The sequence below is a fragment of the Pelmatolapia mariae genome, linkage group LG10_11 (assembly GCF_036321145.2).
Source record: "Pelmatolapia mariae isolate MD_Pm_ZW linkage group LG10_11, Pm_UMD_F_2, whole genome shotgun sequence".
Lineage (NCBI taxonomy): Eukaryota > Metazoa > Chordata > Actinopteri > Cichliformes > Cichlidae > Pelmatolapia > Pelmatolapia mariae.
The window spans coordinates 24,358,621-24,383,821 of NC_086236.1; the positions used below are offsets into that span (position 1 = coordinate 24,358,621).

The following is a 25,201-nucleotide window of genomic DNA, read 5'->3' on the forward strand; positions in this document are numbered from 1 at the left end:
TTCACACTGTCACATTGTTTTCAGATTGTCATTTGAGAAGAATCAACAACTGCGCAATGATGCGCTAATGAAAATAATTATTACACTCACCACTGCTGAAGGAGCTATTAGATTTCCCGCATAGGAAATGTCAAAGTAAATCCATGTATTAGGAGGAACTACTTTTAATCAGCCTCTGAACAGCCAATCATACCGGCCTGGCTCATTACTGTCAAAGCAGAGAGCATGAAAAACATGGATGGCAGATTTAGTGGCCTGCCTTCGTCCCTCTGGGATGCATACACAGTTTTTATGGGAAGGGAAACAATTCATCACAGGGCAGTTCATCAGTGGATAACTTTTAATTAATGTTCAAACGCGCAGACCTTTAAAACGCCACCCTCAACTCACTCCTCTCGAGTTGTCTGCTCCGTTTGTTTCCTTCCCCTTAAATCTACACCTGTTCTTCTTCTTTTTCCCTCCTTGCCCTCAAAGTGTGATTGGTCTATTTACTCATCCGCTTTCACTCCAACACTGCCCCACTCTATTTTCACAGCTTCTCTTTTCCTCTCCACTCTATATTCCCTCCATGTTTACATTAGTTTCACTGGCAAGTCCTCGCAGCTCGCTCCCTGCCAATGTTTGTGTTTTGGTGAATGCTGCCCCCTATTTCCAGCATTTTATCATCTTAATTTCCCTTCAAACCAGCTCATTTATTTCCTTATATCCGTTTTTCTCTTTTTTTTTCTTTTTGTCCTTGTCCACCCCCACTCTTCTGCCCTGAATTAGCAGCATCAAGGCTGAGAATTAAAAGAAATGGCCGATCAGAGAGTGCAGTGGAAGAGGAAGCTATTGGAAAGGCTCAAAATGGAACCCACACATGCAAATTGGAGAGTCGTAGCAGGCCTTGATGTAGAAAAGTCCACATAATAAGGGGGAAGAAAAAGAAAAAAACAGTCCGACAGATTGATTCTGAATGAAATTAAAGAGGACGAGGGGGAGAATGAGATAGAGTAAATTGAGCATTACATACTGCATTACAGTGTCTCTTAATTAACCGTGTAAAAGCTTTCTTATTAGGACTGATGCACTCCTCAGTTAACGAGGAAAGAGAGAATGCTCTTTTAGTTGTCATTGAGAGCCTCGTAGGGAAGAAGTGAAACAATGCCACACTAAATCCAAATGAGCGAAAAACAACTTCAAGATAATGATAAAGTAATCTTGCTGTAGTATGTTTTGTCTCAATTATCTGTCATCTTCGTCATCCCGGTCCACGCTGCTCTCCACCCCCTTCCCCGTCAGTGAATACACATTATGTGCAGCCGCGTTAAAAGTCTGATCACATCGCAGGGTATCTGTGTGAGAGCGAAGTGTGTATGTGTGTGAGTGTGTCAAATCACTTCAGCTTCAGGTTCTGCACCTTTGCTGTCTATCACCACCCAACCACTGCGAGGCAGAAGCAATTTCAAACAAATACACACGCTCATTTGAATCTTTTATTTTTATCCCCGTGACAGGAAGGACGCACTATAGCAACAGAGATAAAAAACAAACCCTAACTTCAACACAGGCACTGATTTGTAAGCAAATCTAGTGATAATAAGACTAGACGTCGGCTTCCAGAGCATGAAATGAGATTGCAACGTTTAATAATTTGTTCAATATAGTTATTTGCTTTCATTCTCTTAATGACAGTTGTAATAATCTCACATCTGTGTTTTAAAAAGAAAAAAATGAAGCTTTAATTTCTTTTTGAATTATGCTTTAAATGAATATTTGAGCAGGATGTGTGGTTTTTATCTTTTATAAGACAAGTCTAGAGAAACACAGCATGTTAACGCTTCACACATCAGAGCTGGACTAGCAGCCCGCTACAGAGTACGACGTGAATTATTGTGTGGTTTTGTTTTTTTTTTTAGTAATGTTACATTTTAGTTTACAAAAGCATGTTTTGAAGCTTTAGTTGTAACACACTGGCTCATACCATGCTATGCTTTTGGAGCCAGAAATGGTCATACTTAGATTAGAGAGAGGAGAGCTCAATTATCAGCTAATGCTAACAAGCTACACCTAAAGACTTGGTGCAAGAAAACACGAGAACTTTGCTTATCAAAACTAGAGTTTAGGCTTCCTTCATGGTGTCTCAGTATATTTAACCTTTTTTAGTGCTCAAAATTGCACCAAAACCACAAACACAGTCGAGGTGTCGTGTTCTGTGACTTGACTTAGCCTAGCCTAGCTGAGCAGATACTTTCTGGTCCGCATCCATGTGTCAGTTAGTGTGGCCCCACCCAATCATGTTAACCTTTAATAAAAATCTAAGAGAATATGAAAATGTATGATGTTGATTAAGCTGGGAAAAAGTTAACTTAGCATAAAGCACAGAAATAGAATATAGCTAACCTTGCTAGGCTAACGAAGCCTGTGTGCATAAACTTAAAACTGTCCTTCAAAAGTCTTATATTATATTATTATAAATTATTGGCTAGCTTAACAATGGAAATCAGTGAGCTTTAGAAGTTCTGGTAGAACGACTTTGTTACTTTTGGAAAGAACCGTGAATCTTTCTCCATGTTGCTTCTATTCAATATGTTGATGGTCACATGTAGCAGTAAGTCATAAAAGGTTTTGAGCTACAGTACCATTTAGAAACCAAGCAAATAATAGTTTCCTAAAATGTTGGAATATTGCTTTATTTAATTTCATTAGCATAATTTGTTTGGATTAAATCAAATAGAACAAACTACAATGGAATCAGTAGCAAAGTTAAACTAATACCTTTTAATCATATTTTAAGTTCACCGTTTGATTCCTCTGGCTCCTTATTTGAGAATGATCCAAAAGTAGTTCTTTGAGATAAGTAGAGGTGAGCAATATAAAATAAACAAGAAGACCAAGGACTACACTTCCAAACGGTGCAACCTGCAAACAGTATATTACCGATTTTTATTACAGTAATGAAAAACAAGCCCAAGTATATGTTGGATTTTACTTTGACATCTATGGTGCAGTTCTTTTCAGATTGCTCAGCCAGATCGAAGCTGCAGCAGTCCAGATGGGAGACAAAGAGTGTTTGTACAAGCAACCGGGCCTGAGTCAGCAAATTTTACACCGGGCAAATCTGCAATAGCAGCTGTAGGAGTTGGTTGTCTAAGATCAAACTGAACATTGGTCTGGGATGGAGCAACTGCACCGGTGTCATCGTGATTGACGGCTCTTGTTAAGAGCAGGATTTCTGAGGGGGGAACAGCAGCTCAGGCTTGTCAAGGTCAATCGGGAGGTGTCTGGCAGGAATCCAATTGGAGATTTCAGCTTGAAAATTGGAGATATGCAACCCAACCTGTGTGTCAGAGCTGGGACTCAAAAGGTCAGTTAAGTGTCATACCAATGATAGGAGGAATTACAAGATGTGGTGACAGTGCCAAGAGGTTTAGTGCAGGAGGATGTTTTATCTGTGTCAGGCCTCCTTGGAGAGCAGGATGCACACTCTTATGGGATACCTGTAACAGTGTTTGCTAAAAGCATAGAAAAAAATGGATATAAATCTGGCCTTCCCCGTTTTGAACAATAAATCTTGCTTTCCGTAAATTTGATAAAAGCTTTAAAGACTCGACTAAGACCTGTCTCAATTTTCCTTTTCTTTTAAAAAAAAAAAGACTTCTAAATTGAACAAAGTAACTTTATTGTCTGTGCTGCTGCACAATTTCTGCTGGAGCCGTGTCTTCCAGCAATAAATCACAACAGTTATTATGATTAAACGGTTGCTGTCCTCATGAGTTCATTTGTAGCTGTCAAATGTTGGTTACGTTCTGTGATGTAAGCTGAACAAGCCTCTGCGTGTCCGTTTGATTTGACTCTGTAGGCACCGGTGCCACCTGGCATGGAAGGTTGTTAATTTTCAGCCAAACCATATAATAATGATATACTGGAATTAAGTCATAGTTCAGGTATACTGTCTGCCCTGTATGTTAGATATCTGGCATCTAACAATCTGCCATCTGGTTTGTTTCTAGCTCAGCGGTAAGATTATATTTCCATACTTTTAATTTGTGCCTCAGATCTGTGCGACATATTTATCTGCATCAGAGGTTTTCAAACTGGGAGGGTGCAGTAGAGTCACAGGGAGGAGGAGGAGGGGAGGACTTGTGTAATTGTAAAATCTTCCTGTTTGGTCTTACTGATAGAGTTATTATAGTTTTGTATTCGCAAATTATTTTTATTTTATTTTGTTTTCAATTATTTTAGTTTCCGTTAATTTCCTGAGTGGGTTTGCTTGTTTCAGTTTAGTTTTCATTGCTTGAAAATGTTTAGTTTTTGTTTAGTTATTATTAGTTTCAGTGTTAGTTTAAGACTTTATAATTACTATTGTATGAAGGGCATGTGTCAGAGGCAAGATTTAGGAAAATCAGCATGAATATTACAATATAAATATAAACTCTTTGAAAGAGGTTGACTGGCAGTTTTGTAGACATCCAAAGCCTCAATAAATATGGAGTTAAATCAGGGCCATAATATTTGTTAGTTAAAAGAAAAATTTGAAATCGAAAATATGTAAACTGAAAGCAAAAGTCACATTTTTAGAGTGAACTTTGAAAAAGAAAGAGTTGGATTTAAAATTTTCAGATTCAGATCTTTTAAATTAATGTACAAAAAAAAATTCTTCAGGTTCGGATTTTTCTCTCAGCTTCAATTTTTTTTTTTTCACTTTCAAAAAAAAATTCTTCAGGTTCGGATTTTTCTCTCAGCTTCAATTTTTTTTTTCCACTTTCAGATCTCTATTTTTCAGTTACAGACTTTTGGCCCTGTTTTGACCTGGTGGGCGTGGCTACACAGAGAGGGGCGGGGAATCATGAGTGACAGCAGACCGCTGCAGGCTCAAGATGGTCCATTTTTCATGTTGCCTTCAGGAAACCTGGGAATGAACATAATTTATCAAACACCTCCTGCACTGTATTATTTGATAATGTTTAGAAAACATGTCATGCATAACTGCTAAAACTCAGTTACTAAAGCTCTTTCAAGCAGTAATGTGTACAAATTACGCCGTAACTGATCAATTATGAGACGTTTTCCCAGCCACTACGTGAGAAGTGGTCATTTCCCATGCTCTCAAAGTAGCGCGCATTGTATCGGGTGGGGGCTGCTGTTAACTTGTCCCTCAGTGAACGATGGCGTCGTCTTCCAACAACACTGCTGGCGCGAACAATCAGGTGAGTGTTTAAGTTTGGAACAATTACACTGCAGTCTGTGAATACTACGAATTTAAGAAGTGGCTATTGTTACGGTTAATTTTTCGGCTATTCTGTTTTTTTATTTTATAACGTTTTTTGCTGAAATGCTAGCTCAACAGAAACGCCTCGCTATCATTTTCGGCTGAAACTTACGTCCTAGTTGATCTGTAAGCTTGGAGAACAACAAAGTTAGTGAAGTAACGTAAAATTGTTTGTATTTAATTTAGGAGCAGCTAAAAAGAGAGATGCTTCAGCGACTACTGCATAAAGTTTCCCAGGTCATGCACAGACAACCCCTCGATGTGGACTATTTGCAGTTTGTTATCGACCATGAGATGGTCCTTTTAAGATCTTTGTCCGATCAGGTTGAGATCCCTCAAAGTATTATAAATGCTCTGATAGAGCTGTCAACTGTGCTCAGTATGGAGGACGTCAATGAACAAACCCCCTCTCAGATGTCAGTGTCAGAAGGAAAGCTGGGACGTCCAAATTACAATGTATCGCCTGTACAGCTCCAGATACTGACAGAAATGTTCTTATCAATCACCCAAATTGCAAAACTTCTTGGAATATCTGTGAGGACAGTGAAACGTCGTTTGCATGAATATGGCATTTCCATAAAGCAGTGCTACAGTACAACAAGTGATGAAGAGCTGGACAATTTAGTAAGATCTATAAAGACAAGAACACCTCATGTTGGATACAGGATGATGAAAGGGATGCTTCAAGCCATGGGCCATTATGTACAGTGGAAGAGAGTGTACTCGTCGATGCACCGTGTGGACTCTGCTGGTATTTTCTCAAGAATGACAAGGCTGGGATTTGTGGTCCGAAGGACATATTCAGTGCAAGGTCCTCTTTACTTGATGCATATAGACACAAACCATAAACTAATAAGGTAGGATGAAGTCTGACAATACTGCTAAATACTGAATTATGTTTTATACCTGTTAATGCCCTGTTGTTGTTTTTTGTTGTTCTTTTTACAGATTTGGCCTGGTGATATTCGGAGGGATAGATGGGTACTCAAGAAAGGTGATTTTTCACTTTCAAAATTGAGCTGAATGAGATGTTAATTGAAAAGTGAAATACTTGTGTTTTGGTCTACCATAAAACTTACCATATACTGTAATATAGAGATCCTTCTGTAGAACAAAATGTTCCTAATCTGTTTATGTTTGTCAGTATTTGGTGACTATAAATGCTTGGTAAACTAATTCTTCAAGTTGCTAAAAGGATTTTTTTTTTTTACCCTTTGCATTTGGGTGAATAGTTGATTACAAGTACTGCTACATCTCATGGCAGCTTGCTACCTTGGGAATTATGTAGCCTGCTTTTTTTCTTGTACTTATAAATATAAAATAAATGTACCAAGCTACAATACCTGATAAACATGTTTCTATCTTTAATTATAGTAACTTGACTTGACCAAGTTTCCACTTAATGATATTTACATCTCTAGATCATGTACCTGGGTGCTGCTGCCAACAACAGAGCATCAACTGCACTTGCTTTCTTCTTGGAGGCTGTACAAAAGTATGGCTTTCCATTGAGGTAAAATCTACACAAAATTAATTTTCACAATGATTGTGCAAATGTGTAAATATGATTCTCCCCCCCCCCCCTTGATTAGCAGTGTAATTATTTTGGCATGCAATATGTAAACTGTAGTCTATATGATCAGTTGTTTATACATCCCCATACAGTTGTTTAAATGGTTCAAACATTTAGAATTCTTGAAAGGTGTGCTTATACAGAGCTGCACACTGTTGAATGACCAAAACAATAAACTTCTAATAACCAGTCTAAAGTAAAATTATATTAAAAACACAAAGGCTGCAATAAATTTTAAGAGTGACATGTTTTTTTTAGATTTAAAACAAATTGTACTGTCGATGTTTAATTTTCTTTCAGAGTTCGAGGGGATCAAGGAGTGGAAAATGTTGGAATAGCAAGATGCATGTTCACTATCCGGGGCTGTGGAAGAGGAAGCTTTCTGTCAGGCAAGAGTGTTCACAACCAAAGGTATGTGTAGTATTTGTATAAATGTCCCATGGAAATAAGAAAAATGTTCTTATATATTTTTCAATTCAGTGAATTTCTGGGTAAAATTCTGAAAACGTTGCCATATTTTGATGTTGAACAGAATAGAGCGCTTGTGGCGAGATGTGTGGATGGCTGTTTCAAGCGTGCACTATGAAACCCTTCACAACCTCGAGGATGAAGGCCTTCTGGATCCAACTGATGGTGTCCACATGTTTTGTGCCCAACATACATTTCTTCCACGTCTGCAGAGGGATCTGGATGTCTTTAGACAGGGTTGGGATAACCACCCTCTAAAGACAGAGAGGAATCTGTCCCCACAACAACTGTGGACACTGGGACTCCACCAGAATCCAGTTGATACTCCAGACACAGTGGAGGTACTAAAACAAATATAAATTATACAATCCCTCTTTAATCAAGTTTCAAAAAGTGCACTTGGAGATGTTGAAAAAAACACGGTGTGCTGTCACTGCAGACTATCAGCTTTAAGTTGAGGGTATTTGCATCCAAATCAGTTAAAAGTTGTAGGAGTTACAACAGTCTGCATGTGTACCCCCCACTTGTTAAGTTACCAAAAGTAATGAGACAGAACATTAATCATAACTGAAACTGGATCGCAGAGACTTCAGCAGATGTTGGGCTTCATACCTGCTGATGCTCTGTCAGGCCTCTACTGCAACTGTCTTCACTTCCAGCTATTATTGAGGCATTTGCCCTTCAATTTTGTCTTCAGCAATGAAACACTGCTCCGTCAGATTCAGGTCAAGTGATTGACGTGGCCACTGCATAACATTCCACTTCTTTTAACTATTTGTTTTTTTTTCTGCAGAATGCTTTAAGTGATTGTCCATCTGGACCATCAAGTGCTGCCTCATGAGTTTCGAAGCATTTGGCTGAATATGAGCAGATATATTGCCCAAAACACTTCAAAATTTATCCTGCTGTTTTTGTCAGGAGTTGCTTCACTAAATACAAGAATATCACATCCCTGGCCATGGAACATCAGAGAAGCCAATTGTTCCATTACTTTTGGTCCCTTAAGTGGAAGGCACATATGAAAACAGTTCAAATACCTCTGCAGTTATAGCCAATCGTGTTAGTTTCATTTCAAATCCATTGCGTGGCATATAGAGCCAAAAGTAGAATTCCCATGTTCCAATATTTATGGAGCTGACTGTTTGTCTTGAATTTCCCAACACTGTTTTTGAATTGTCATTTGAAATATCTTTTTTTTAAAAATCATCACAGGAAATCGAGGATGCGTACTTGGATGTCAACTCTATTGGTGAGCTGGATGGGAGCAATCCTGGAGTAATTCTTCCATCTGTTGAATGTCCTCTATCTGAGGAGGACATGGCAAGACTAAGAGACACTGTCAATGTAACAAGGCCCTCTCAGTCACATGGCAGAGACATTTATTTGGATGTACTTAACTTTGTACTAACTCACCGTTCCTAGGCGGCAACATTTTTATTTTGAATTTTCAACCCAGAGAAGGTTCATGAATAGCTCAGACTTTTATTTGATGTGATATACATGTAAAATGAACCTGCCAGGAAATTTTTATGTGAACACTCAAACATCACATTACAAACTATTTTTTTTGTCTCTGGCACATTTTTCAACAGTGAACCTGTATGTTTTTGTGTGCTTCATGCCACTCATTAAAGAACTCTGGCTGTCAATCTCCAACTTTGAAATGTGCTTCCTGAACATTAAATGGAAGGAGCAGCATTTTGAGTTACACATTGATAGACAATGCTATGCTTTACACATTGTTAAATTCCTGGCCAAGATGAAAAGCCTCCAGCAGAACCATTCTGAATTGACTATAGGACTTCATATGTTTCACAGGCAGGACAATGGTCTTAGCACAGGATGACACAACAGGATAGCAGATGCTGTGATTTCCAAAGTCAGCTTCACAATTGTGATTAAATTTTACCACCACAGCAAAGTCCTTCTTTTCTGAGGGGAGGAGAGGAACATGGCCTTGACCGGTGATCCATTGCAGAAACCTGGCAGGTGTGATAGATCTTGGGCCATCTTCGTCAGCTACATGTTCTTGACCTTCTGTTAGGATAAGAGTGAATTTTAAGACGTTTTGAAGAACCCTGGCCTTTTGGACAAAAAAAATATCTAAATATTTGAATTCGATACAAGTGTAACTTTTGTCACAAAAACCTTAGAATATAATTTTGGAATGTGACAACTATAAACTAGACAAAAATAACCATTTACCTTCTGACTCATAAAGCAAGTCCTGAATGAAGTTAACCAGGTCCAGCTCAACCTGATGCTTGGAGGTTCCCTTCTCACTCAGCTGAGGGTGAATGGACGCCATGACAAACTCGGCATTAACCTATGATGATATTAGAAAGCAAAGCAACCCAACGGCTTGATTACTTCAGGGCTGCAGTATTCAGGCCCTAGAACTTTTCCACAGTTTGTCACATTATAGCCACAAACATGAATATATTTTATTGGAATTCAACATAAAAGACCAATAAAAAGTGGTAAACAATTGAGAATTGTAACAAAATTCATCCATGATTCCAAACATTTCTTTACAAATAAATAACTGAAAAGTGTGGTGTGTGTAATTATTCAGCCCCCTCAGTCAATACTTTTTAGAAACACCTTTTGCTGCAATTACAGCTCCCAGTCTTTTAGGGTATTTTTCTACCAGCTTTGCACATTTACGGACTGACATTCTTGCTCATTCTTCTTTGCCAAACTGCTCCAGCTCAGTCAGATTAGATGGACAGCGTTTGTGAACAGCAGTTTTCAGATCTTGCCACAGATTCTGGATTGGATTTAGATCTGGACATTGACTAACACATGGAAATGTTTTGTTTTTCTATTGTTGCCCTGGCTTTACTGTATGTTTAGCAATCATCAGGAAATGTCTATGGGCAACTGACTACACTGAGACCAAAGGGGGCTGAATAATTACACACACCACACTTTTCAGTTATTTATTTGTAATAAATATTTGGCATCATGTATGATTTTTGTTCCACTTCTCTAATGTACACCACTTTGTGTAGGTGTTTCATTTAGAGTTCAAATAAAATAGATTCATATTTGTATCTGTAATGTAACAAAATGTGTAAATGTATGTAATACATACATGTAAAACTGAAAATACGTTTGTACTCACTTTCACATCTCCCCCAAGGACGAAGAGAGGCTGGCAGATTTCTGGGTATTGCTTAATCAGCAGGTGGAGGCCATACAGCTGCAAACCCTCCTTGAGTTGTTCCAACATTGGCTGCAATCTAAGCACAGCATGGAGTGTAATTGCTCTGTGGGTACAAAAAAGAGATTAAACAACATCTTCAGATGCTATTTTTCTTACATTCATATAGAAAAACGAAAACATGTCACAGCATACCGGACAATCGGTTCCTTGTTTTTCTGTAAAATCATATGACTATGTGACTGTAACTTGTAAATTTAAATCATGTTTTTATTAAGTACTCGGTATCAGCATCAGCGTGTACTGAAATGCAAGTACTCATACCCGTACTCGTTTTCCAAAAAAGTGGTATCGGTGCATCCCTAGTTAAACATAAATAAGTATGCATCAGCATGATAGTGTATAATGCTAGCACAAACAAAAATCTGGGAGACACTCAAGAATGTTTGCTTCCACTTAATTAATTCTTGTTTTTAATGGCCTTTCATTTTCTATGTGATGACCAGTGAATCACCAGTGCTGTTTTCACATGCTCTAAAGTAATAATTGCAAATAACATGTTGACACATCATCAAAAAAATTAATTGTATTAACAATAAATGTAAGTATATAGGGCTTGGCATTACGCTTTGAATTCTGGTATGTGGGAGCCATGTTAATTGTGTAAGAAATGTAAATAAACCATAGAAACAAACAGTACATCAGAGAAACAGCCAATTTAGAAGAGGGAAGGTAAAAACAACATATTAAAATTCCCAAAAGTATGCTGCATATGAATACGTGAACGAGGGAAGCCTGGAATTTGTATGTGGACAAAAATCTGCATTATGTACAGGTTGGATCTATATGAAACAGCCAATAATGAGCACATAGACAGAAGAAAAACTTCTTGCCACCGCAGTTTGCTCTCTCTCTCTGTTACGTACTAAATTGTAAACTCCTTTAGTAGTGCCTTTATTACTTAATTATTTTTATTATTATTATTATTATCATTTATTGTTATTTACTTAAACATGACACATAGTTTAGGGAAGATTTTGCAGTTGTGTCATTTCAACTGGAATCATTCAGCTGCACATTACTTGGGGGAAAAAAGGCCTTCTGAAAAAGATCTCTTACTTCTTGCTTTAGAACATGATACTATTATTGCTTTTTATCTATAACTCACGCATATGTATATTGTAGGAAAACCGTGAAAATTTGACACGTTTTTCCCTCGTGATAATTTGTAGCATCACAAAGGCGTACATTATTGAGTAATAACAAATCAAATGATTGATTTGATTAGATTTAAGCATCAAGACCGAGAATGACCAGCACACTGTTTGAAGAAACAAGGATTCCTCCTGAGGAGCAGGCTAAAGTGGCTGGAGAGAGGGTAGTCTGGGTCTATTTACTGAAGCTGCTGGCCCCGCCAGCGGAGCCCGGAACCAGATAATGGATGGATGAGAGTCTTGCAACATTGCCGTAGCGCAGGTGATGAAGACTGCATCCCAAGCCCGATTAGTTATGGAGTCTTTTAAAATGTTTTCCATATTTTTGGGGAAGGATCAAATTGTTAATATTACTTTACCTTTCGAAGTAAGTTTCAGCCGAAAATGATAGCGAGGCGTTTCTGTTGAGCTAGCATTTCAGCAAAAAACGTTATAAAATAAAAAAACAGAATAGCCGAAAAATTAACCGTAACAATAGCCACTTCTTAAATTCGTAGTATTCACAGACTGCAGTGTAATTGTTCCAAACTTAAACACTCACCTGATTGTTCGCGCCAGCAGTGTTGTTGGAAGACGACGCCATCGTTCACTGAGGGACAAGTTAACAGCAGCCCCCACCCGATACAATGCGCGCTACTTTGAGAGCATGGGAAATGACCACTTCTCACGTAGTGGCTGGGAAAACGTCTCATAATTGATCAGTTACGGCGTAATTTGTACACATTACTGCTTGAAAGAGCTTTAGTAACTGAGTTTTAGCAGTTATGCATGACATGTTTTCTAAACATTATCAAATAATACAGTGCAGGAGGTGTTTGATAAATTATGTTCATTCCCAGGTTTCCTGAAGGCAACATGAAAAATGGACCATCTTGAGCCTGCAGCGGTCTGCTGTCACTCATGATTCCCCGCCCCTCTCTGTGTAGCCACGCCCACCAGGTCAAAACAGGGCCAAAAGTCTGTAACTGAAAAATAGAGATCTGAAAGTGGAAAAAAAAAATTGAAGCTGAGAGAAAAATCCGAACCTGAAGAATTTTTTTTTGAAAGTGAAAAAAAAAAATTGAAGCTGAGAGAAAAATCCGAACCTGAAGAATTTTTTTTTGTACATTAATTTAAAAGATCTGAATCTGAAAATTTTAAATCCAACTCTTTCTTTTTCAAAGTTCACTCTAAAAATGTGACTTTTGCTTTCGGTTTACATATTTTCGATTTCAAATTTTTCTTTTAACTAACAAACATTATGGCCCTGATTTAACTCCATAAATAAACACATCTGTAAAAGCCTCATCAGCCAGTTTGTGATAACAAATTTCACCAAATTAACAAATACCAAAAATAATTCCTCTATATGTTTTTCTCACAAAATCATTTCAGTTAGTTTTAATTTTCTGAAAAGTTCTAATTTTGTTTTGTTTTTTAATTAACTAAAGTATTTTTTTATATCTAGTTTTTTAGTTTAGTTTAGTTTAGTTTAGTTATGTTAACCTTGGTTATTGACAGGTAAAATATTTTATTATGGTTGACCTGCTCTTGTTCTAATGTGCAAAATCATTAACATAACAGAAACTGCATAATTGGACAAATTAGCTGAGATACCGTTGTAGTGTCGATGCAGCACAGTTGCAACAGCTGTTGTTATTTCTTCATGTGTTTTTCCTCATCCATATTCCCTCTTCTTTACCAGCCAGAAAAAGACTGCTAACAGACTTACTTACAAGAATGCTCAGCTTTCAGTTTTTTGGCTAAAAAAAGGGCAAAAAGTAGTTAGACAAACTAAAAATATTAGATTCATATTTTCACTTATCTTTAGAAAGACGGCAAAGATTTTAGTCCCTCTTTTGTTAAAAGCACGAGCATGTCTGTGCTTAATGATACAAAAAATTAGGGTCTAACGATGATGCCAATTGTACAATTCTACCAGACACAACAAAACTGAGAATGTGTATGAAATGAAAGAGCATGTGGCATTGCAGTGTGGCCAGATTTGGCCTGGCATCAGTATTAGTTGGGCTTGTAGCAGTGACTGTGACACACAGCTCACAGAACCAATTAAGATACTTGGAAGCTAAACTCCCACTAGCTTTAATTATTGTCAAAATCAGTCTCTCATAAGTCACAACTTATTGAAATTCTAACACAAAGAGAAGAAACACATTTTTAGATCGTGTCACTCGGTTATATACTTTCCAAGGATGACCGTTACAAATGAGCATGCTTAAATCTGCTTCAGAATCACAGAAATCGATCTTTTACATAACTCCGAAACACTTTAAGCTTTTTATTCTCCAGTTTTGGTCAAAGTTAGAACCCTCTGACTTACATAAAAGTCGTTTGCCGACTTGTAAACCCAATTACAAGCAGCAACTTCGAAATTCTACCACAAATCCCAACGTTCGGTTGATATTTATTGAAAACTATGCATAGGACATCTGAAGCATTTCCTGGATAACAAATTCCTACTCTGTAGAGACATTCCTTTGTTTTATAAAACAGACACAGTTTGTTTGCTCCTGGCAGAGAAAGTGGGGCTCACTTTCAAAAACATATGCGTGTTATTAAAGGAGTTAAAGATGACACTCCTATTACCGTTTATGTTTTAGTATTTAACTCAGTGTGATAAAGATTAGTGATTTGTAATTATTAATTATCAGAATTTAGTTGGATTATTTCAGGCGCTGACTCTGAGCTAAAGCATGTGCAAAACACTGAAGTTAAAGTTTCTTTTGAGAACATCTGTGCTGCTCTTAAGAGTTCACTGTGAAAGAGAGTAGCACAGAACTAATTTTAGTCGGCACATTTATTAAGAGGAAGAGCGAAGGAGCAGTGCTTCCCTTCTCGTTTTACAAGTCGAATCAGATTAGATTTTGTTTCACGACATGAGAACTAAGCTGAAGTGAGATGGCGTGCTGTCTCGTGTCACAATGCAGCTGTGAGAAAGAGACGCGATCAGCATCAATGCGACGCAAAGACGGAGAGACAACAGAGTGGAGCTTCAGAGGTGGCTGCTGGTTGGGAACTTCAAATGCCATTAACAAAAAGAAGGTGTGACAGAGCTTTAGGAGGGACAAGTAACAATTTAGTGAGGTTAGAAACAAAGACGTGGAACACTTCAAACAATTCATCGAACAGTTTCTCTACAGTTTCTCATCCATCACCATACCGAGGCGATCATCCTTCCTAACTGAAAGAAGCAATCAGTTGGATGGAAAATCAAGTGAAAGGAAATGAGTCGCCTAAGATTGCAGACTTTATATTTTTTATCAAATGCGATCAAAGTTGGGTAAATGAAGACCAGATAACTCACTCCGCTAACCTAGAGTAGATGAGGAAAAGTAATAACGGGATATGTAATGCAGCCCCAGTTTAATCAGAGATGTGACACTTGAATGACACTGACGGCCACATGTGCTCCATTATGATTTTCCTCTCGCTCCCATTCTCCACAGAGCATAGATTTGAAGTCAGAGGTGACAACTGATCCACGTCAAAGCCGAGCATATAAACACGGAGGAAAGAGCTGTTCCTAAAAACAGTGAGAACACACTCCTACACGTCGACATCCTGCCTCAGCCTCCCAGAGTTTATGGACCACATGTCGACAGGAGCCCAAGGAGACTCAGCCTGGGGACTTTGAAGGAATCGTGTGGGGAAGAACGGTGCAAATGATACAGCTGCACCACCTTCCCTGCCAGCCTCGCTTCAAAAAGTAAGCTTTATGGTGTAGACTTTCTTTTACCCTATCTTTAATCTAGATAATGCTTTTAGTTGTTTCTTGATGTACTCGAATGGAATTAAAACATCGCCCTCTGTGTTTGAACTTGTCTGTCCTTCTGCTGTTTCATTTGATGATTATTTGTTATGTACGTATGTTATGTACCTTGCTAATGCCCTTAGAACTGCTTTAATTCTTCGAGGCACAGATTCAGCGAGGTGCTGGAAACATTCCTCAGAGATTTTGGTCCACGCTGACATGACAGCATCACACAGTTGCTACAAATCTGTTGGCTGCACATCCATGATGTGAATCTCCCATTCCACCACATCCCAAAGGTGCTCTATTTGACTGAGATCAGGTGACTGTGGAGGCCATGAGGTGTGCCTAGAAAATATCCCCCAGCATGAACTGTTGATGCAAGGCAGGATGGAGCCATGTTTTCATGTTATTTATTCTAAATTCTGATCGTACCATCCGAATGAATTTTGTGTTTAAAAATCAGTGCAAATTGTAGCCTCAGCTTCCTGTTGTCAGCTGACAGGAGTGTTACCCGGCGTGGTCTTCTGCTGCTGTAGTCCATCTTTTTCAAGACTCGATGCGGTGTCTGTTCAGAGATGCTCCTTCGTGTATATTGGTTGTAAAGAGTGGTTATTTGAGTCACTGTTGCTTTTCTGCTCAGACGTCTGACCTCACAAAGGCTTTTTTGTCCCAAGAACAAAATGCTTACACAAGTCCGTCTGGCACCAACATCTATAGATAGACACGTACGTAGATATATACGTACATTACAGATGAGAAACGGGCACATTTTTCTCCTTTTATTAAACAGAACTTTTTTTTTTATCCATGGTTAGAGGAGCTCTACCTTAAGCTAAGTGCTGTTCTAGGTTTTTTCTTTTTCTCAGTGAAATTGAAGCTTGGCACCGAGGCTCAAACTTAATGTAATATATTTTAACCCCATCTAATGTGATTCTAACTCAATGGACCTTTGTATTGGAGCAACATTTCAAAAGCATTTGCCTACAACAGACTCACTTTTATAAATTGAACAAAATTACTTCTTGCGACTGTCCCCGACTGTGATTTTCTTTCATCCTTTAGTACTTCCATGGAAAAAAAAACCCCCACTCTGGTTCGACTAAGTGTTGATATTTATTGAATTTAAAGCCACAGCAACAAACCGAGCCAGAGGAACACCTTTACTGCACTACCTCTTTCTCAAATGGTGGGAGTAATTAAATAAGACATAAATGCAGCCATTAAACAAACTAACACTTATCAACAGTTAAACAGTGAGCAATAAAGCTCGATTATCCCCCTCATTTTCTCGTTTTGGGCATGAGGCCAAACAAAGCAATCAGTAAAGGTCTCTCTAAAAGCCAGCACCCATTAGCAAAATATACTAACTTGCTACCTTTGGTCAATGCTCTGAAGTGAGCTGCCTCTCGTGAAAGTGGAACGCCAACATATAATTTTCATGGATATAGCTTCTAAATTAAGAATAACACAATACCCTTTGTGTTTCTAACTCAGTCTGACCGGATTTTGTGGGGGTGAAAACGAGGTCGCGTGGAGTCATAAAAGAGTGAAAAGTTTCGAAAAAACTGTGCAAGGCATCTCGGGATTCAAAGCAACTTTTGCTTAAGATCCGAACACTCCCACAGCTGATATTTCATGCAGCAGAAACCCACACACACACTGAGAAGTCAAAGCGAAGTGTACACTGCACAGGATCTTTTCCGGGCCCCGGAGGCGGCCTGTATCTATTTATCCACTCTAATTTCTCATATGGTGAAGGATAAACTCAAACTGCTTCAAGTGTGACAACACAAAATTGTATTTATTAAGAGAAGCCTGCTTACTTATACTAGTTGTTTTAATCCACCACTGCAATTTAGTCTCACAAGACGATGTTAGATGCATTTAATGGCTCTGTAATTAATTTACTGCGTAGCATGGCTGCTGTAATTTTCTTTTCATGAAGTTTTATTACGCAAAAGTGGATTGGTATTTGCCAACATATATTACTTAAAGGAAAAGCAAGCATCTGTTTTGCTTCACATCCCAGTTTGGACGATATAAAGACTAATAGGCGAACCGTGCACTAACAGAAAGCGACGTGGAGAAAAAGAAAAAGAGAGCGAGAGAAAAAAAAGAAAAAGCAAAGGAATTAACTGTGCAGAAAAAGAACAAAGTCACAGAAGGGAAGATGAAAGCATTATGAAATGTAGTTGATGTAGGCAATTTAGGACAAGGGATTTAATGACATTTGTGAATGCGGCACAGACAGCCGACATGGCAGCCAAACGTGAAAGGACAACACAACTGTAAAGGCAGGCATGATGATGAAGCAAAAGAAAACTGGGTCTCAGTCAGCCGCTCCATTGTTCCCACCAGAAAAATGCGACAGGGAGAGCAAGGACGAAAACGGTGCCTGTGTCTTCTAAGCGATACATAGAGCTGTTCGGTTAAATCAGCGCAGCCTCTAATTGAGTCCTTATATTTTAAGGACGTGCGTGTAAATAGGAGCGGCTTTATTTTTTTTAAAGTATTGTATAGAGTCTGACGAATAGAATGTGAAATGTGTGGCAATGTGTAGGTGAGAATATAATGATTAAGCAAAGGAAAGGGAAATGAGTCATACAGTCAACAGGCAAGTAAGAAGATGAGATAATGGCAGCAACATGTTGGAAACTGACCTATGATCAACCCAGCCGAGGACTATAATAGATGAGTTATTCATCAGACTTTCTGACTCAGAATTTCTATTTTGATAGATCTGAAGTAGGATGGCATTTTTATTTTGAAATGTTGAGAAGTCCAAGGACAAACTGTACTCAATGCACGAATGTTCTCAGTCTGTAAAACCATACAAGCCTGGGTTTTCTCCTCTTTATTTCAACACCACAACACTAGAGTAATATATTGTACTGAGGGCATATTGTACCTAATTTACATTTCCCAGAATAATTTCTTTGTGTTACACTACTATGACATGGCTAAATACAACATTCACGTCCACTCAGGGATGTAAAAATGCTGCTGAGACGCACCAGATTGCCAAGCATTTCTTCAGCTTTGCAACAACAAAATCACAGTTTCTGCAAGATCATCATCATTTCTTCACCGCCACCAGTGTAGTTACCGCTCTGGTGACCTTAGCCTCACACCAATATCACAAGCATTTGCTTGGTAGTTAAAAAAAAAATCACTTTTAAACCAATCTTGAGATCATTAAAAATGTAACAATTTACGCGTACTAATTAATAATTGAATGTGATCTTGATACATAGTAAGCAGGATGTGAAAGACTATAAGTGAAATAGTTTCTGAATTTAGCTAGCTCATGTTAGCTAAGATCATACCAGTGTTTAAAATCATAATTTGGACACAGTTTTAAAATCAGTCCACACTTACGCTTCAACCTGGTCTTGTGGAATTTCATATAAATTATTATATTTCCGTAAAATGATGCAAAACAAAATACACTTCATCTGCAATAATAATGATAACACTTAAACAACTGGCTTTCATAAACGACTTAAGTAACACTATCTGTGTTCCATGTATGAACAAAGTGCAAACTACTTTTTTGCCCATGATATTCATCCAGAAACAGAAAAAATATTCAGAATTGAAACAGAATTGAAGAATACAAAATAAAGAACGGTCATACATTTAGTTAATAAAGATAAAAATGTAAATATGTAGTTTTTGTTCTCTTTAATAATTACAGCATGACTATGCATCAGCTACAAGACAGAGTTGTGCAGACTCATGTAAAATAGTCAGTTTACACAGTATTTGTCACATTACTTTAGCAGTTTTTAGATGGCTGACTTTTATGTTTAGAGGCATGTTCAGGTGTTGTTGGACCTCCACTATGGCTGCCAGGCACAACCTAACAGTCCTGTAAAGGTGTCAGGGATACAGAGAGGTTTTCAACTGATGTAATCGTTTTCTATTTCCTCTCTTATTTCTGAGGTTAATTTTCACCCCGAAGGCACAATGTTGTTTTGTGGCTCAGCTGCCCAGGCCTCCCACAGCCCTGTATTTATATTACAACTTATCAGGATTGAATTCAAATTTAACCAATTAAGCTAACCAATCTCACTGTCTCCCCCCCTCTCACAAATAAAAAAATCCAATCAGAGTCCTAGCTGAAGCGTGACAAACACAGGCTGACTCCTTGACTCAAAGGCAGACGATAAATTTGCCTTTATAAGTCCCATTTGAAATGAGTGTTTTCTCAAAACGGAGACGCTGGCCCTTCTCGTGTTTAAAGACTTTCCTCTATTTTATGTAGCAGAAAGATTAAAATCAATGCAAATGATTTCAGAAGCCAGTGAGGCCTTGATCAAACACTGCATTATGCTCACTGACACAGACGTGACACATCTAAAGTTTATTTCCCAGATACTCTGCCAAGCCAACTCTGTCTCAGTGTATCATACATCAGTGTGGCAGAACTGCATCTGCATTAAAATATAGATATATGAAGAGATTTATTTTAAATAAAACTGTAGATCAGATGTGTTTACAGTAGATTACTTTAGTAGATTTCATTTTTTTCACAAAAAAACATGAAAATTTCTGTTTGAGAATATTTAAGTCATTTCACATCAGAAAGGAAATTTCTGTGAAAAACTATACTTTAAAAGGAGACAAGCTAGCAGTTTTGTCCTTGGGTTAGAGACATTTTAAGGCAGATAACTGCCACCTAAACAATCTGAATGAAAATCTATGGCCCTCCAAAAGTTAATAATTTACTTTATAACAGCCGAACCAAACCCATAACCCGGCCGCGTTGATGCATTGACTGAAGCTCAGAGTGGAACATCACTGCTTTTTCCCCCTTTTCCCCCCAGTGTCAGGCATATCTGTGTGATGGGATGAGCCAGAGACATTGATCATATTGGCACGCTGGATTGAGCTGTAAATGAAGCCATGGTGTAAATCTTTGTGAAAGTGTATTAAAAGTATAAAATGCAGGCAAAAAAAAAAAAAAGCTGAACATTTTTTGGGGGGGAGGGGAGCAAAGCCGTTTATTAAATTTGACTAGTTATTTTATACTGAAGTTGTGTTATGGCTTTCTCCAATAGACTGTATATACAAGATGGATGTCCCCACTTTAATATCACTAACTGGTTTCTGGTGCTCAGACTTTGAAGCCTCAATGTTAAAAGTTTTTACTGCTGTTATGTTTGTTTTTTGAAGCCAGCAGCTGTCATATTTAGATCCAAGAAGTGCTGAGAAGTGCTATTTTAGCAACATGGCAGCAATGCTGTCTCACAGCAAGAAGGTAGGAGTCCAAAGACATGCACTTATTGGGGTTATGTTAATTAGTGACTCCGTGATAGACTGGGAACCTGTCCGGGGTGTAGCACCTCTCACCCTGTGATAGTTAGGATAGTCTAGAACCCCCTCTGTTTGACTGTGAATTGGATAAGTAGAAGAGAATGGATGGATGGAACACAAAGTTATCAGCTATAACCAGTAAGGTTGGTTAGCAAGTTGCATCCAAATACTTTATAGGTGCAAGGACACCCACAACAACAACTAATTAGCTCTAGGTATGTCATAGGATTGGTGACAAAGTCTGTCCTATAGCTTTGGTCCAGAGGGAGAGAAGTTTAGGTCTCAAGAAAATTCAAACTGGTGAACAGTTCTCATTAACTGGAATATTATCCAAAACCCATTGCTGCTTTTTGTAGCAGGCTGTAAATGTGGTTTTAATTCTGTTCATTTGAGCTTTTGATGTTGATATTTTAACATCTTTAAAGTTAAAATTCTAACATAATCATTATCTTAGTTCGGTCTAACATTTTTTCAAGTCTTTAAAATGTTAAATACTCAAGGATGCTAGCATGATAGCATAGGATTATGAACAAAGAAGGATTTGGCAGTTAACTGAAGCTTAAGATCTGGTGTAGTGGGAAACCTGAAAAAATGACTTGACTCAAAGTAACTCCGAAATTAATTTAACTGTGAAATCTAGCAGTAGATTTGTTTTTTGTGTGGACAGGATGTGATCAGCTGACCTCTGCTGCTGACTCCATTGTATTGCTGCTGCTCTCGAGCTCTAGGAAGTGTAAAGTTGCTATAAACACCTCAGTTTAGCAAACAGTGACCACGAACTTTACACCTTTAACATAGTCTGTTACTGTGAGTTTTACTACACAGCACACTGCACACTACCCAGCTGAGCCCACACTTTTATATTATTCTTACACAATAATGCAGCTGAATAACACAGTTAGTATTATTCAGTTTGTACAATAAAAACATGTTATAATATGAAATAACAAGCAACACATCCTGTACAGATCTAATATCAGATTAAAAATCTTTTTAAAATGACTCAGGGCATCTCACTCAAGCTGAGCTGTTGGTAGATTTAAACAATAATCTTGATCTTCTATGCTCACTTTAACATATCTCTCAAAATAAAACAAATGTACTTTTAGTAAGTGTTAGTTTGTGTTTGGTGATATTCATTGAGGTGTTTAAAAATCTGATTTTAATGAAATAAATCAATAAACTTAAAAATCAATGTAAAAAACAAACAAAACAACCCATAATTTATACTCACTGCCCATCTGTAGAACTAGCTAGATATTTTTAATCCTGGGTATTCCCCTGTTTATTAGACACCTCATTGACAAAGGAAATATTTTGATGGTTTGTGGTCATGAACTACAGTTTTGCTAATTTAATTGTGACTTGAAAGCTGACCAGCACTGCTGTCCCTAGAGAGACACCAGTAGCATAGGTAAACATCTTAAGCTCTCTTGGATACAGCAATTCTTTTATAAAGTGCTTCAATTATTAAGTCAAGGATATTTTTTGCAACTGTTGTTGGTAAGGCTATGAAGCTCAGTTCAGTTGACTCTATTACTGTAATACCCTTAAGAAGCGTGCTGGTTCATACCATTGATCAGGGTTAGCATGCATTACATTTGAACCAAAATCCCCCTAAAATCCTGTCAACATCACGGGAGATTTGGTGTTACCTTGTCACACAGTGCAAGAGCATATCACTGCGAGGATCTGTGGCCCTTTTGTTAATGCTGAAAGGATTTACCTGTAATCTGGCTGTCTTGAGGAAGAAACGCTGAGCCAAAATAATTCAGGGGAAGTAGCTGCAGTGAAGAGGACAGAGAATTAAACTGGTGGCCCGACAGAATGTACTACAGTGCTGTAAAGATAAAACACGTTATAGTGCTGTGAAGCTATATATCAAATCTTTCTAGGGTCCCGTGAGCTGCATACCCACCCGCAAACAAAACCCTGGAGATGAGTCCCCAGCTATGAATCAGGTGAAGCACTCTGTAGCTACCCTACAGCTTGTATTATTTTGCAGCAGCATTTTCTCAAATATATATGGGGTAAAGTACATGGTATTAATTATTTATTGACATGTATTTCATTATTCCTTTAAGATATTTAAGGGAATGAGATGCCAAATGCTGAGTATGTGAAAGCGTCACAAACACAGAGCTGAGTAATGAAAGCACTGGACTTTTTTTTAGCTAAGTGTCCAGATTTATTTAAGCATTTTTAACAGTTATTTATCTCTTTTACATGATGTAGTGTACAATATTAGTATAGCATCTATTTTTTGAGTGGTCTTGGAAGAATCTGGAGCTCCTGAACATAAATCCAAATCAGGGTCATTACAAAGCTTAGACCCTCCTGCTGCGAGGCAATGGTGCTAACTGAGCCACCGTGTCGCTTAACATTTATATAGGTTATATACACTGGGTCTTTGTGTCAGCAGCTGAGATAAGAAACGGCTGCACGCAAATCCAATCATTCTTTCATGCCAGGAAATCGGTAAACATAAACAAGGAAAAGGAAAAAAAGTACGTTGGTGTGGGGCGAATCCATTAATGCTGCCTTAGCCTTTAATGTGTTGCCCAACCTGCCTCTATGACATATTCAGAGAGGGGAGGTTGATAGAAATTTAACAGGATTGTAATGCACTGGTTTCATTAATTAATTTATAATGAAATTGTATTATGAGCTCCAAACACAGGGACACATTTGATTTAAAAATATGCCAGGTGTATAGCTAAATTACATCTTGCATATGTTAAAGAAGCAGAACATGGAGTACAACAGAGATTTATTTTTTCTTTTAGCTTTGTATAATAGAATATAATAGAGTATAAGTGTATAATTCTCTAGCTCTATTGCTACGCAGAGTCATATAAACCTGCTGCAACCTTTAGGATTTGCCTAGCAGGCCATGTTTTTCTATCACGATCTCAGATGTTTTGGGTTCCTTGTCATCGCCCTAAGCATCATGCTTTGCGTCATCTTTTCCTTTCCCCATGTCCAATCTGCACATCTAAAATGTTCTCTATGTGAGATAAGCTGTGGGCCACTATTATCGTTTCACCGCCATTAGTGAAGTGGGTTTCCTTATACGTCAGCAGCCACTTTGGTCATCTAAAATCCACTTTTGCAGATGTCTCAGTCCTATCCCTCTGTGGGGTCTTAATGGGGAGATGGGATTTAAAGGTCTTGCACACAGCTGCTTTCTGTCACTCCCCCTCACCCTCCCCTCTGTCTCTGTTTTTCTATTTATTTATTTTTTATGTAAATCGATCTAGTCTTGGGTTCCAGTATTAGATTGGGGGGTTGTTGTGTGTACTGTACTGTGCCTGAGGCGGCTGGCTGTCTGGCTAACACATTACCCCACATCCCTGCTTTACTCCCCACTATAGATAACTGAAATGTAGACAACCATATAGATTGTCCACATGTGGGTTAATGTTTTTGCAATTTGATCCTGCTTGGATAGACAAACACACAGTAAGCATTCACACACGCACAAACACAAATAACAGTTGTGTCCTCTTTACGTTTTTATGCCATTTTCTAATAGGTGCAGACAAGTGAGCAACCACGAGGCAAAAAGAAAAAAAAATGCTGAAATGTGTGTTTGCTATTCTTTGTGGCACCTGCTTAATCCAGAGAATCACAGCTCAATATGCTCTATTAATCCCTCTGGCTCTGTGCACCACTTCAATCCCACACCACATCTATCTTGTTTTTATAGGGCTGACCCAAATACTCCAGTGTTCAAGAGACTCACTGCTGAAGCTCTTGGGATTCAAAAGTCATCCATTCTTTAGCACTACTCTGCCTCTCGCTGTCTCGAACACACAACCTGCACGCGCTGGAAAACCCAACACCAGAATACATTATACTATAGTCATAAAAATGAATCAATATCAAAGTGCATAAAGTAAAAAAACTCAGCTTTTTAAATGTTTTATTTCACTCTTCAGGTTCCACTTAAAGTGAACTGACACCACTTTGCTGTGTCAACAGGACTGAAGAGGAAATAGGCTCAAAAAGGGATTAGTGAGTAGCAGTTTAGCTTTGAATGTGAATATTTTGCAGAGCTCGGGACACAGAGCACAGATGTTAGTCTCATTTCATATCTGACAAAGTGTCATGAGAGGAGATGCCAAAGGACAGTACAGTAGAATAAGTCCTAAATATTGCACGACAAATGCTCGTGACAGGCATTTTTTTCTTCTGCTTCTGCAATAATCTGCCCTGTAAGGGCTATAAATGTAGAAATATTTGAACCACATTTGAGAGGGTTGTGAAAAACAGTCTAAATGTATTTCCAAGTTTCTATTCAACTCAAGAAGACTGAACTAAGAGAAACTGTCCAGAAACTGTGTGTGTGTGTTTTTTTTTTTAAATATCACCCTTCCCATCTATAGAAATTCAATTTTTCTTTGTGTGACACTTTCTGCTGCAGCCAAGATATAAATTGCTTTCAGCCTAGTTC

General features: G+C 38.1%; 2 protein-coding genes across 2 annotated transcripts in view; both read left to right on the forward strand.

Annotated features, from left to right (window-relative positions):
• Positions 1-25,201, forward strand: part of flrt1a (fibronectin leucine rich transmembrane protein 1a) — a 50,281-nt gene that overhangs the window by 19,095 nt on the left and 5,985 nt on the right. The window contains exon 2 of the mRNA XM_063487732.1: positions 15,119-15,378. The gene's annotated coding sequence lies outside the window, so the exon portion shown is untranslated. The remainder of the gene's footprint in view (positions 1-15,118; positions 15,379-25,201) is intronic.
• On the forward strand, positions 4,869-8,850 carry LOC134636863 (uncharacterized). The gene is made up of 7 exons (XM_063487092.1): positions 4,869-5,189; positions 5,438-6,108; positions 6,200-6,245; positions 6,673-6,764; positions 7,125-7,235; positions 7,357-7,633; positions 8,505-8,850. The coding sequence occupies exons 1-7, from the start codon at positions 5,148-5,150 to the stop codon at positions 8,712-8,714; spliced, it is 1,449 nt and encodes a 482-aa protein (XP_063343162.1). The 5' UTR covers positions 4,869-5,147; the 3' UTR covers positions 8,715-8,850.